General features: G+C 34.6%; 3 protein-coding genes across 3 annotated transcripts; all 3 read right to left on the bottom strand.

Annotated features, from left to right (window-relative positions):
* Nucleotides 1-65: 65 nt before the first annotated feature.
* On the bottom strand, nucleotides 66-2,194 carry LOC120341506 (uncharacterized protein C6orf163 homolog). Its single transcript, XM_039410031.2, has one exon. It carries the CDS (start codon nucleotides 1,921-1,923, stop codon nucleotides 1,033-1,035), a length of 891 nt encoding a protein of 296 aa, XP_039265965.2. The 5' UTR covers nucleotides 1,924-2,194; the 3' UTR covers nucleotides 66-1,032.
* A 234-nt stretch (nucleotides 2,195-2,428) lies between these two features.
* Nucleotides 2,429-6,776, bottom strand: LOC120341504 (fatty acid hydroxylase domain-containing protein 2-like). The gene is made up of 8 exons (XM_039410029.2): nucleotides 6,661-6,776; nucleotides 6,158-6,249; nucleotides 5,733-5,836; nucleotides 4,788-4,909; nucleotides 4,496-4,701; nucleotides 3,637-3,742; nucleotides 3,192-3,358; nucleotides 2,429-2,939 (listed from the first exon to the last, which is right to left on the bottom strand). The coding sequence occupies exons 1-8, from the start codon at nucleotides 6,676-6,678 to the stop codon at nucleotides 2,768-2,770; spliced, it is 987 nt and encodes a 328-aa protein (XP_039265963.2). The 5' UTR covers nucleotides 6,679-6,776; the 3' UTR covers nucleotides 2,429-2,767.
* A 226-nt stretch (nucleotides 6,777-7,002) lies between these two features.
* On the bottom strand, nucleotides 7,003-14,180 carry LOC120341501 (uncharacterized). Its single transcript, XM_039410026.2, has 12 exons — nucleotides 13,848-14,180; nucleotides 12,653-12,788; nucleotides 11,499-11,624; nucleotides 11,028-11,163; nucleotides 10,508-10,820; nucleotides 10,041-10,199; nucleotides 9,122-9,581; nucleotides 8,972-9,008; nucleotides 8,803-8,878; nucleotides 8,637-8,725; nucleotides 8,149-8,279; nucleotides 7,003-7,852 (listed from the first exon to the last, which is right to left on the bottom strand). Exons 1-12 carry the CDS (start codon nucleotides 13,949-13,951, stop codon nucleotides 7,118-7,120), a joined length of 2,502 nt encoding a protein of 833 aa, XP_039265960.2. The 5' UTR covers nucleotides 13,952-14,180; the 3' UTR covers nucleotides 7,003-7,117.
* Between the last annotated feature and the right edge of the window lie 201 nt (nucleotides 14,181-14,381).

Here is a 14,381-nt window from a genome sequence, read left to right as displayed (position 1 = left end):
ATCAAAATAAACTGCTTCGAATCCAAACCAAATTCAAGGACAATTTTACAATATAGTACAATGCCCTATTAAACTAAGAAAAAATATATACGTTTTAAGTCACAATATAAATTTTTCATATAACACAAAAATGGAGTCAAAACTACCATAAAACATTTTGTCTAGAAAATTTGCAGTAGTAGAATAAACGTAAAATCCTCAAATGCTATTGAAGTACAAATAATGAAGTTTGAAGATTCTGTTAGTTCAAAAAAATTACTGTACAAGACAAAAAGTGCACAGTGGTGGCGATATTATAAGTGCTATTGGACAGTAATTTAAGTGCAAAACATATTGAAATTATGGCAAAAAATTCTTTGGTGAATACAAATAAAATATCACAAATTCTATATGAATATAAAATTTTGATCACTGATAAATAAAATATCATCAATAGAAGTGGAGAAACAGACATCCAAAAAATTCATTTAAGTTGGAATTGAATAATAATAAGCATTGCTTTTCTATTTACTCTCTCAAGTGTTATATGACGTTTATGTTGATTACGGTACTGTAGTTTTCACAACATTCTTTGCAATTATTACTAGTTAAATGAGGGGTAAAGCAAAGTCCAACAAAAAATGAATAAGATGCAATATATATTATTTACAAGTCATTTTTTTCGCAGCAAAATGAACCCTACTACACTGCTTATCAAAAGTATTCATTGAAATAACACAAAACGCATATTATATTCATAACAGCTAATACAATGGCTTTGTAACACTTATGTCAATGATTCATAATTTCAGAGTGACTTGAAATTTCAGAAATTTAGTTTCAAATGCCTATAAAAGGTCAAATTTTGTTTTCTTACACAGGTCAAAGTCCAGCTTATGATTTAATTTCTAATTAAATACTAAGTATCAGTTTCAGACCGTATTGATTAGCAATCAATCACTTATAAAAATTATAACACTTGACATATCACAAAATTCTTAAAGTATTGGATCAATTTCAACCTATAATAAAGAAAAAAAAATTAATTTCAGCTCAATTTGGTGGAAGTAAAAAGTCAGCTTGTCCAGGTCCAAAATCTGATCTGCATCTTTCAATAAACGATGTAAATTCCCTTCTTAACTCGGTGTGCTTTTCTATGTAATTGTCTCGTTGGTTTGTCATGGATGCAAGACCCGCTTCCAAATCATGTTTTTCATTTAGAAGTTGTCGGATAGTTGCTTGCAAATCTTGTACTTCATCATTGTGTATTAAACTTGCCTCATGCAATCTGAGCTTAGCAGCAGCTTGTTCCTCTTCTCGTGCTTCTTGGACATGTTCAAGTCGAATATCTTCAAGTTCATATCGTAATGCTGCTATTTCCAATCTTTTTGCTTCTTGCATTTCATTCCCATAAAGGTTCATAGCTTTATCGTGACGACGTGTCATTTCTTGTGCTGCATTTTCTGCTATGGCCTGCTCTTCAATGCGTGCTGCTTTAACTTCTGCCATTTTTTCAAGCTCATATTTCCGTTTCAATTCATCAGCCATTAGCTGCATGCGTCTTTCCCCTTCCCGCCTTTCGTCAAACCTTTCCTCGATGCATTTTTGTCTCATCAATTCTTCAATCCTAGCGATTTCTGATTTAACATGTTTCACATGCGATTTTTCCAATTCTTTTAAGCAATAAGCTTCTTTGTTGCTCGCTAACTCCAACGCCTCTCTGACACATTCATTTTTATATTCCTCCGCATCTTTCCAAACTGTGCTTTCACACTGTTTTACAGCAACTTCTTTATCGTTGCTCGAATTCTGTTGAAATTTTTCTAAAATTTTCTCGCCTATTCGAAGGATACTTGAGTGGGTGAAAACTTGATCCAGCGCAGGTTTCGTCTCTTCGTACCTTCGAGGTAAACCTGTATATTTAGGTTCTATGGGCTGCTCCATAATAAGGCAAAAAGCATAAATTTGAGCCCGAAATTACGCCACAACAGACAAACAGGCGCTGAATGGATTTCCAAATTCAGAATTCCAAAGGTCAACAAAGGTTTGTGTATATATTGTTAGCCAATCAGAGTATAGAATCGAATTGTATCTAACAAATGAAAACGCAGATCACGTTAGCCCCGCCCTCCTGTGCGACGCCCCGAAAACGCCTCCTTGTCGCATATGCAGAAAAGTCATACATCAGCTCATCCAGAATGTAGGTCTATATATTCTTATTGATTGGCTTTATACATATCTGCCATGAGCTATAGAGTTAATATCCTAGCATTATCTCTCTTTGAAAAATATCCACATTCGCTTGAAGAAAGTTTTATCTAAAGATATAAAACAACGTAAAATAATCTAACTGTCTTAGCGTCGGCTGTCAGTCTGTTCTGCCTCTCCAACTCCAACTAATATTCCCCAAGACAGGCTAGCCCAGAAACGCAATGTTTTAGATCTATTGACTTCTTGCAGGTATTGGAACTAAAAATATCAAGCAATCCCAATAAAAGCAGTATCTTGGACCTGAAATGGTCCAATCAAACTAAATATTGATAATAACAAACGTAAAATTATAGAAGAGGAAAAAAACAAAATAGAATAATAATTGCTCAGAAAACACATATATGGAAAACGATTTTATGGAAAGTTTTTTCGCATCTTTTGTGCTTTTTGACTCGGCGAGAATTTTATATATATTATAGACATTTAGATTGAAAAAGAGTATATAACGATACTCAAAACGTCTTCCTATTATTTGCAATTTACAGATATGTAGGCTACAATGATTATGGTGCAATTTTCATGCGGCTTTAGGCCTTTCTTCTGACTTCGGTGGAAATGGAATGCTTTTTGAAATTGGTACCAGACTGAAAAACATATGATGTCGTTTGTTTTGTACTGATTCCTGAAACTGACTGTCGGTGCCGTGAATATGATCCAGTATACCAAACACACCAAAACACTGGTTAAACCTGCCAAAAAAGTTATAAATTTTTGATTTCAGTTGTAACCTTTTTTCAATAAAAGTAGAAAGAAATGTGGGGGTAATTGGTTCATGGATTGAAAAATAAATAGGCATATGCTGAAAGCACTGTGAATAAGAAAATGGGTGTTATAACGTTTATTCAAATATGGCTGAAGGATACATATTAAAACTAGATGTATAACTTAGGAAGTTACTACAACCTTGCATGGTATATGCAGTATTCAACTTTGTTACTCACTTTAAATGATGATAGTCGTGGAATTCTGGCGACAGAGAAAAAGGAAAATGGTATCCACTATGATCGTTTGCTGTTTGAATAATCGCGACAGTCAGCCAGACCCACGTCGTGAAGACATGGCATCCAACTATTGCCGAAGCCAGAACAAGTGGAATGTAGTTGGATATCTATAAAACATTTCAAAAATTGTAAGACAACAACTTTCTGGACGTTTCTTCAAAAAGTTTTTGCTTGATTTGAGGTAGCCTATTCTAAGAAAATGAAATTCAAATCCTGGAACACAATGGATTCGCACACAGACCAACATATGCAAAATTCTATTTCGTGGTATTTTAAAACAGAAAATATTGTGAAGTTTATGAGTATTCTCCGAGAGTTGACGGATGTTCTGAACAGCAATGTGATGTTGGTGGCTTTGCAAAAACATATTATGTTGTCAACTTACTATTGCTTCGACTGGATGCGCGTACACCGAAGTTATGCTCACTGGAGCTGTCCATTCATGATGAATCTTGTGGAATCGTTTGTATAATACAGGATGGTGGAGTAATCTAGAAATTTTATTCCTGTTATCTACTATTGGCTATTCGTGAAAATGGGAATAGAACTGATGATAATTGAAGGTAAATATAACGTCATATAGTTAACGTTATTTTTTGTGAAAGTCTAGACAAATTTGTTGTGATTGTCGCAGGCTTGTGCATGGGACATATTTTTCTGTCCCATTCCATTGCAAGTATGCCTGTCCCATCCCATCCCATGGGATTCCCACTGGAATACAATTTAATAAAAATTAGTAAATTTAGATTTAGCGTCTACTAAATAGGACTATATGTACGAAGATACATGCAAAACAACAAAATTTACGGACTTTGTTAACTTTATATTCATAACTATTATACATTTGTCCATCAGCCCCTTCACAAAGTACATTGTTAATGCTGAATATATTTTTGCTCTTTATAACTAACAAGAGAGCTATGCTGATATATATGGACACGAATTCTACAATGAAAGGTTTTACCATAATTTCCCCAAAAATTATACGGTTTTCGTGTCCCACAGGTCCCATGGGAAAAACAAATGTGTACTGTCCCATCCCATCCCATGGGACGTTTCCGGATTCCCATGGACAACTCTCGATTGTCATGAATAAAAATTGTAGAATCTCCATCAAAATGTCAAATTGTTACCACAGATGAAGTTAATATGAAATTTTTTATATCTATAAAAAAAATTCGAGTCATATACCATCAATAACCATATTTTACTGATTGGTAGAAAAGAAATAGTGAGTGACGTACCGATGGCTATAGTAGAACATCCCGCCTTGCAGAATCGCTATTATAAGGACATCCCATACAAGACGCGGTACAGATGGCAGCTCAGGGTCAAGATACGGCATTCCTCTCCATTTTTGTATAGGATAAAACATTGTGGTTACCATAATAGCATACATCTGACTCGGGAGAATGACACTCAGAGCTTTTTTCAGTTGGGCGGGTGTGAGCTGGGAGACAATAATTAAAAGTTTAAATGTTAGATGTTTCAACACTTCGAAGCAACAATTCGACCTTATAATTCAAATATTGTTACCGGTGAATTTTTTCCTTCCTGAATTTTGTATTTTCTCAAAAACGCTGGTTTTTCTGTCATATCCATATACAGGTAAATGCTATGATACAACCAAAAGACGGTGGCGGAATAACCATATGTACCTGGCAGAACAAAAACAAAATCTTACATCTCTATGTCTTATAGCTATATATACACATTCTTTACCCTACCAAGATTGATAATGATATATACAATCAAGTCAAGATTATTTCCCCGGATCTTTTGTACGAGGCCCCGCCACTAATGCAAAAATGTGAGATTTGTGAAAACACTCCCGCCATGATTTAAAATAACAAATTAGTAATTATCCACTCAGGGTTCGGGTTACGAATGAGTTGATGAAAATTTAAATTTTTAGTGCGATCTGCATTCCTAGAAATCACCCTAAGTAATAAAATAATTACATTTTTTTTCAATCTGAGCGGGGGGTATTTTTTTGGCGGGGCTTTCTACAATAGAGCTTTTTCCAACCAATAAAAAACAATCTTATACAATTATACATTATACAATTTTCAAAAACGATTTAATTACATAGTTTTACTGGGCAAAGGAAGCTGCGGGGAACCAAAGCTGGTTATCGAGCAGCGACACCCGAGGTTCTAATATGCAATTAAAAAGAGTTGGAATATCATTTACGGAACTACTTTTATTGTCGTCGAGTACCGTGTGATTTTACCAAATTATAAAATATCTTACTATAGATATGCACCGTAATTACTAGAGATTATATTGAAGAGTCATCGGACCGCATATTGGCGGAGATTCCCAGCTCCAATTGATTACTAGGAGCAAAGATGCTTCTGACCAGAATAGTAGAACGAAAAGCGGGTGTGAGAATACGTCAATCACAAAGGCGATAGTTGTCATTTCTGTTCGTTATCATTCACGCAATACTTATTGGTGAATGACAATTAAATACTTCACCTGCTACGAAAATCATAAAATGGTTTTCTCCAAAGAATTCAACGACTCTTTTCCACATATTTCGCCACATATATTCCGATTTGCCCCCAGTTCGATCTACCTGCCTGAAGTATAATCCACATTTAAATTGGACCGTTCATTTTATATTAACACCAGGCCATTTCTGCAGTGATCTTTAAATACTCGTATAATATTTCAAAACATTGGTGATGTCGGATTTCAAAATTAATTATATCATATTAAACTTTGAACGAAACCGAACATTCGGCATAACTTAATTAGAATTAGGATCCATATTGGTCTATGTGGCTAACAGGGTCGATCAGCGCTTGTTTTTGCTTACTCTTCGAACATTTGTTGTTATTTATAACTTGGAGACTTGGTTTCAAGTTGGACTAGAACATATTTTAATGAAATAGCGTTACCATTCAATAATACTTTTTGTTCCTTGAATGATTGTCACAGATACGATGTACATGCAGATCAGTCGTAAAACGGTATAAACGAGAAAGGACACCTGTAACAAACATAAACTTGGCAATGGTTTGTTATTTGGTATATATAAAACTGGAATTATTTGAATTGAAAACAGCCTCAAATTGTCAAAGTTACCCGTCAAAATAAACTAACGTACGTCCAAGCTGTGAAGCTGCAATTGCGTTGGGAATGTTAATAGGCTTTGTGATAGGCCATTTATATGCTTGCTTATAAAGGCAATTTTGCAAGATTACTCTGATTTAAAAAAAAAATTAGTTGTGACGTCATAATTTGTTTTTCGAAATAAATTTTTAACACGCAATAACGAAATTTCCAGAGAACTAATATATATATAACATAACAGTAGATTTTACTCGCGTAAAATATTATGACGCCACAATTTTATATTAATTTCAAATCCTGGGTACGCCACTTGTTAAGTTCAGCTTACCTTAATTTGGGGAGCCATCGTTGCAATTCTTTTTCAGATTATAACTTAACAAAAGCCTTATTCATCTGCGTTAATGCCTTGATGTTAAAGTAAGATATCGGCACTTTTTCTGGAAAAGGTTTATCTCGAATACTGCAAAGCAGGCTACGGACTGTTCCCTGGAGGGTTTATACATCGGAACGTGCGACTCGACTATGGAGTTAATGATTAGCCATCATCGAGGTTACCATAAAAATAAACGATATTTTTTCAAGGACAACAAACCACATTGTTTGCTTATGTGATTCGCATTACAACACCCCAGCTGCAAATATAATACTCAGATACGTACTGGCGTGGAATGGGCCAAGTAATGTAATTTTATTGTTCAGACAGTTCAAAATAGTCAAAATAAAATAGAAAATATATAATACGAAATAAGTAGAACGGCTCTTTAATATTAGCCTTAATAGTACGATCACTTGCAAATCTTTGTATTAGATTCTCTTTTTCGAGTGGCATATGAGCAAAAGGGAGTTCGATTTATTGTAAGACTCTCAACTCTTTGATATCCGGTTGTAGTCATCACAGTTTCGAATCTAATGATAAATTTGGATAATCCAGCAAAGCAAAGTTGAGAAAAGTTTTTTGGGACATGATGAAGAAAATAACAATCATCTCGACGTTTTAAACTTGCAACCGACGGTAGAGTTGTTTTATCTGAAGCAGCCCAAGCACGACAAGAGTCTCCATAAATATCATCTGAGAAAATGTTTGACGCCGGCTTTTGCGAATAAGCATCAAGTGAACCAAACTTGAAATTCTCCGGCCACACTTCGTCTTTCCGTGACGTTGTGAGTGGAGTTTCCACGAGAGCAGGCAAGTTTTTATCCGGTGGTGCAGCAGACGACATTTCAGTTTGTTTTCCCTTTTCGATTGCGATTTGCACATCAGGAGAAAACGTAGCAGTTCGTTTAGGAGATGATGGTTGACACATACTTCGTAATGCTGGCAACTTAATTTTTGTATACGGGGTGCATTGCGCTGGTGTATGTTTGTAAATAATGTGATGTGTCATGAGAGCACACATGTTCAGATGATCACTCGGTTCACTCACTGGCGTTGAAGTGGTGGCAGATTTATTGCTTCTACTTTCCATTCCAGTACTGCCTTTCCTAGAAGACAAACGAATGCGGTCTCCCGTTCCATCAATCTAAATTATAAAATCCATATAAATTACGAATATAAATTTTCGAAACTGGTTTCAAATTTACCAATAAAGTATTCGTAAATAAATTGTTATATACAGTATATTCCTATTCCGATATAGTTAGAGTGCCTTTTTTCTTGTGTACCCCTGGTGTGATTACTGCCTTCAGACGTAAATGTTCTCTCTATATCGAATGGTAGCTTTGGGTTATTTAAGCTGGATCTTTATCAATGTCAATTACTCATATTCGTTTTAAATTAACAATCTAGTTAGTTGTTAATTAATTCGAATGCTTTTACCTGTTTCACAGCTACAGAGGATTTTTTATGTCGGAGTTTATCAAAACTGTAACTGACGTTGAGTTTCTGTGCCATTGGGGACTTTTTAGATTTAGATGATTTCTTTTTCTTTGCGTTTACTTGCTCTGGATCTAAATCAACAATAGTTACTGTGAAAATACTGTCAACAAATACTGTAAAAATCAGTGTTTTAGTGTTATACATATACTATTTTCGTAATCCACTCTTATTGCTTCGAAAACCATAAACTAGTTATGACAATTGAAACTACTCATGTCTTGCCGATAAAATCATTTTTGCAATAACGTTTTAGTGGTACACTCGACGATCGAATTCGTGCTGCACAATACGGATCTAGAATATGTAATGCAAAACCATTTCGGTATAATTGGGTTGAGGTGGGAGGGCAGACTGTATAGAAATAGACATAACTAAATGTAACTAAGAAAATCTTTTATGACCCACGAAAAATAAAATGCATACTGTACCTTCCGAAGTTTTCCACTTGGGCGTTGTATAAGTGCTAACAGTCTCCCACCAAATTTGGGGATTGAGTTTTGGTTTTTCTGAAGTTTTTCTGTTTCACAAAAAAAAATATTACGCATTGCCTTTTCTGTAGGACAAGTTATGATATGTCATCAATATGATACGCACTTTTTTGATTTTTTCCCCTTTTTCTTCTTTGTGGCGGGTGTTTTCTTAGGTTTTTTAATAATGGTGATATCTTTATCTGCAACACATTTGTTTTTGCATGGTTATTTATAAATATTATGTTAACAAAGTCATATATATGTCTCAAATCATAATATATATGTTATATTACCATTGTTTGAATGTTCCTCTGTTACTACTTCGACGACCTGTGAAAGAATAGTATCAAATAGATCAAAATTTATTGCCAATATATAGCACACTTTTCTATTCTCTCCGCACTTTTTCTGTTTTCCTCCATTCTCATCACATCCTCACTTACTTTTTCACATTGTACGTCAATATGTTCTTCTGTTACTTTTCTTTGAATCCTCCCTCCTTGGCCTTGACTTCTTGAAGTCACGCCGCCAAGTTGACCTCTATTTTCAATCGAACCCGAAAAATTCAACAAGTTGCCATTACAAACGTCACATCCACACCTCCAGATATCAACCGAAGGTAAATTCGGAACCAGTAGTGGCGGACGAGATGCATCTGCCGCTGGTGTGTTTACAATAGGCGCCTGAATTTCTCGTTTACCATTTCGAGTGGCTATTGTTTGTTGGATGGGTTCGTCGCTTGCACTATAGTTTCCATCAACAATCCAGCTATTGCCAAAGAACGTCAGTTGAGATTTAGTAAACGTCGGATCAGTAGACATCAAAGGATCACCAATTTGTTCTAACCACCATTTTTCATAGGCCCCATTTGACTCTTTCAAAGCTTTGTTAACGTTTTCATGTCTGGAAAAGGACATTTATATCACATATATATGCTATCATATTGTGCATTCGAATATTTGAGGTAATAAAGAACGAAAATTCAACAAAGAATTCAAATCTAATTTGAAACTTATTCATCTTTTTACATCGTTATAAATTTGTTTTCTTTGCTAATTTCATCCGATATATATATATATAAATCCAATCATTATGAGAATGCAATTCATAGCAAATATAAGTAACCAACCCAGATCAAACGGGTTCAATTCAAGCAGAGTTCGCTATGACTAAGCGCTTTTCTTGGCTTTAAATGGTAAAAATTCTTGCGCTAATGCCCACGACTGTACGACATATAGTTTTTGCAAAATCCGTACCGTGTCTGAATAAGTGTTGGTCACTCCTGTGACTCTTAGTGGAGCTTTTAACTTTATGAAAAAAAATCCGACAAAATATCTATTGATATAAAACAGTTATACTTACAATTCAATTCGTCTTTTTGATCTCGCTCTTTGTTCTTTGATTTTTTCCAACATCAGTCTTCTGTTCACTGGATTAAGCAATGTGTTTTCTTGCGTTTTATGCTCGTTTGCTTGTGTAGCATGCTTTCCTATCCAGCATACCTGACCATGTGTAAATCTCCTGAAACGATAATTCAGACTCACAATTCATATATATTTGAAATAGAATTAATCATTTCTTTCTCCTTTAAAGTCAACAATAATGCGAAGTTTTTGGAAGCAATTTGCCTAGCAAATCAGGATATCTCTGGTTATTTATTTGCAACTCAGCGCTGAAACTTACATTACCAAAATGCAAGACGTAGCAAAGTAATTGAAACACTTATCAACATCAACACAGTTACTGGTACAAAAAGATGACATACATTTACAATAAAAGTTTGTATTTATGCGTGCTGTGCAACCACTCAAACTTTGTCAGATTTTTACCTCTTCGCTAGTTTTCTTTGTCTCCCTGTCATGTCGTGATATTCATATGCTTCTATATCCCAGTCAGGTCCTAGCTCCAATTGAACGGAACTCTCAATCAGCGAGGGATTATTTTCTCTAGTTAGGTCATCAAGACACGAAACGTTGCGAGGGGATTTTGTATTCGAGTTGAAAGATGGATTTTGATTTGCTATTTGTTCTTCACTGACATCATTAATACCTGCATCACTGAGAATTTTTTTCAAGTGAGACATAGAAACGCCATAATAAGTGAAGGAAATTTTTGTCAGCTCCAAATGCGTGCCAGAAGTGTCTGAAAGTAAATTGTACTATAAGATAAAGAAAAATAAGTATCTTCAATTTTAAATACTCCATAAAAACTCAGATTTAATACGCGTACGAACGTATTTTATTGATAACAAAAGATTTTAAATTTATAATCACAGATGCTCATCAACTTATCTAATAGTAGGGTTTAGTAACTCTTTCCCTCTTTATACATTTACGCACCCTAACTTACCTTTTGGGTCACTTTCGGTGCTGTCCGTGTAAACTGAATTTGCTATTGACGCATTTGATGAAGTTGGTGGCCTAATACAGCCATGTGGTTTATACGTCAAAACATTTTCATAGACGTCGGTTGTATATCGAAGTATCTATATATATCACAAAATAAATTGAAATAAACTGTCGTCCAATGTTCTTTAGCGCCTCTAACGACGGATAACAGACTAGTCGATTTTTGTGGCTTACTACACCAAGCAGCATTAGCTGGTCAGGATACTATAAAAACCATAATAATTTCGCCATTCACTATAAATATTTCGGTGGATCTATGTAAAGGGAAAACAACAAGAACGAATATTTATTTTATGAAAGCAAAGTCTATTGTTCTTTTGACAAAACTATATTTCTTAAAAAATTAACAGTCACAGACAGAGCTGTGTCATAAAATTACGCTTGTCCCTACTCTATACAGAAGGCAAATCACCTTCCCTTCTTTTTCTAGATCCCTGTAGCTTTCCATCAAACTTGAAAGTAAGGAACCAGGTGTAACCCGCAGTGAAGAGCATTTTCGCCAATCGTCTCCGGCAACAAATTTCCAGAATTTATACTCCTGAACAATGATAAGACTGTTTTGATTAAATTTTAGAACAAATCATTGGCGGCTACACATTAGGTCATAATTGTTTTGATCTTCTAATTTCGGACAAATGTCGGATAAGTCGAATTGTACTGGTGTCGGCCAGAGAAAATTGCTTGGGGGAAATATATATAATATTAGGAAAATATCATATAAGATCCGCCATATCATATATTTCCGTCATATCTATAATATGATTCTCACACGAGCAAGATCGGCTATCCATATCGCTCATTCTAATGGATGCAAACACTACGACTACGTGATGCAGCGGATCGACATATCGAGGTGTGCATGTATACGTTGAGTAACTGCTTGAAAAGTACAATATATGGGGAAGTATCTGCCTAAAATGTGTAGATTACCGATACATAAAACAATTATTGGGTCATAATCTTAGATAATATCTTGGTCGATTACCAGACCATATTTTCAAACTCAAATCTGAATTATAACTCGCATTTCTGCAACCAAAAGTTCATACTTAAACCCGATAATACAAAGCCCAGCTAACAAATTTACCTTCCCTCATAAACATTTTCCTTTTCTAATCAGCACTATTCAGATTAGATTTATCTTGTTTAAAAGGGATATTAATTGAAAACTGAGATGGCCGTCGACTACGATGCAATCAGTAACTCGAAACACGTTTGCATGAAGTCACACAGCGATATATAATTATAATCAGAGCGATTAGATTAGGCGCTCCAACATGTTCTACAACAAGATAGACTTGCTCAAATTTTAAGGCAAACTCGCGACTTGCGAATTCTATATCTTATTGGACTGGCGAGATATATTTTTTGCTGTATTGATTTCATTTCTGTTTCTGTTACTTAGGCGTACACCACAACGATCGTATTGCCAAATTATTCGGTAAAAATTTTCAGTCAGATTTAAAACTATCATCCACCCATATCTGCCAACGTGTATTGGCAATTATCCACTTAGAGAATTTGTATTTTTAAAAAAATGGTAAACAAATTTCAACGTTCTTGTACCTTCATGTCACGAATGGTAAAAGTTGGATATTTTCGTCCATAATTTTCACCATAAACTTCCGATTCCAACTGACGAGTTTCGTTAAAATCTGGAACATATTGTAACTCATTGACTGCGCCCTCTAGATCTTCTGTTCTGAAAGGAAAGGGGAAACAATTTCAAACTCATCTAAGAGAAAATTTGGGCATATGGTTACAGTTCGTATAATAAGTAGGATACATTCTCAATGCATATGGCCCAAGCAAAAAGTTTTCTTGTGGAAGACAGTAAATTGTTTTGTCAATGCCAAAAGCATGTGCATATCGACGATTTACATTGTGCACTTATGCCTAGCTCGGAACAAGGTAACTGAAATTTTACTCGGATAAATCACTTTGTCAGTAAGCTCATGATTCGGATTTTAATACCAATTATGTTATCGACAGATTAATAGTTATCGAGGAAAGCATGATAGCCTGATTTTCCAGGAACTTCATTTCGTGGTAGGATGTAACGTTTTAATATATTCCCGGCGTTAAAAACTGAGACGGGTAAAAAATAACGATTTAACGTTTTAAGCACAGTATCCATAATAACTATTTTCTTCAGACGTACATGAACTAATCTGAGAATTATAGTTTGAAGTATAGTAAATTACGAACAACGTTCTAGTCACTTTATAATCACATGCATTTATTAAAAATTTTCTAACTATATTGTCGGATGATTTTAAATGCTATCATGTTGTCCTTCATCAAAAGCTTATTTTGAAATGAAAAGTAGACTAGTATACACCGATATTTATTGGGGTCTTGACGATAATGAACCGGTTTTCCATAACTTCGGGCATTGGATCTAAGCCTTCTGCAACCACATTTTTTGTAATCACGACACGATTACAGATAAGAAAAAAAATGAAAGGGAGTTTTGTGAGCATTCCTTTAACTTTACGGAACCTTGGTACTTTTCCCGATTCATAATACCGAAATAAGACTGGTAAAATAATCACAAAATTCATTGAGTTTTAAACTATTTTCTGATGGAGCTATGACGATATACAACTAAAACTAAATCATTCGAAATCGTGGATGGATACTCCGCCGAGACTCGATTTTTTTAGTAGACATTCGAGAGTAAAGCATATGTCTGTGGGAACAGTTAAATCAGTACTTACGTATTCGTCAATTACGTTAATAAATTACGTCAAATACTTACTTATATAAATGTGGATTCAATCGAAAACATACTTTCTTGGTCTGATGAATAGCATACCAACGTACTTTTGAATGAACGATATCTAGTACATCCTGTTTTAGCATCCTTAGAACCAGAAAGTTACTTATGTTATATCTATGTTCAATGGACCATTCATATTAAATTGAATTGTGATTCAATGTATTTTGCCAGTTTGTGACGTAATAATAAGGAATAAAATTATTAAAAAGATGATTTTATTCCGAAAGAAGTTAAATGAATTTATTCATTCTAATATTCTTTCATTTGTATGTAAAAATTATTGACGTAAATTTTGACGAAATTTCAATCGTTTTAACAGTATATGTCATATTTTTATTCATATTATTATAGTTGGCGAAAATTTGTATCACGCAGTTTCCAAAGGCTCAATAATACATAAAGAAAAAAAGTTATAACAAAAGGAATTAATTGTTTAATCTCTGCAGGATTCTCGGCCTCTTTTATCGCAGTTTTAATAGAGATTTGACCTAGTTTACACAATGACGTCTGTGC

The sequence above is a fragment of the Styela clava genome, chromosome 14 (assembly GCF_964204865.1).
Source record: "Styela clava chromosome 14, kaStyClav1.hap1.2, whole genome shotgun sequence".
In the NCBI taxonomy this organism is placed as follows: Eukaryota; Metazoa; Chordata; class Ascidiacea; order Stolidobranchia; family Styelidae; genus Styela; species Styela clava.
The sequence above is the reverse complement of the archived record's forward strand: the minus strand, read 5'-3'. Positions and strand labels throughout refer to the sequence as shown.

Coding starts and splice junctions, on each gene's coding strand:
- LOC120341504 (XM_039410029.2), bottom strand. Junction 5,837..6,157: donor ACAAAAAGTATTATTGAATG/GTAACGCTATTT, acceptor ATTATACTTCAG/GCAGGTAGATCGAACTGGGG. Junction 2,940..3,191: donor CACGACTATCATCATTTAAA/GTGAGTAACAAA, acceptor CTTTTTTGGCAG/GTTTAACCAGTGTTTTGGTG.
- LOC120341506 (XM_039410031.2), bottom strand. CDS start 1,923: ATGGAGCAGCCCATAGAACCTAAATATACAGGTTTACCTCGAAGGTAC.
- LOC120341501 (XM_039410026.2), bottom strand. CDS start 13,951: ATGCTAAAACAGGATGTACTAGATATCGTTCATTCAAAAGTACGTTGG. Junction 11,164..11,498: donor ATCTAGAAAAAGAAGGGAAG/GTGATTTGCCTT, acceptor TGATATATATAG/ATACTTCGATATACAACCGA. Junction 10,821..11,027: donor CACCGAAAGTGACCCAAAAG/GTAAGTTAGGGT, acceptor ATTTACTTTCAG/ACACTTCTGGCACGCATTTG.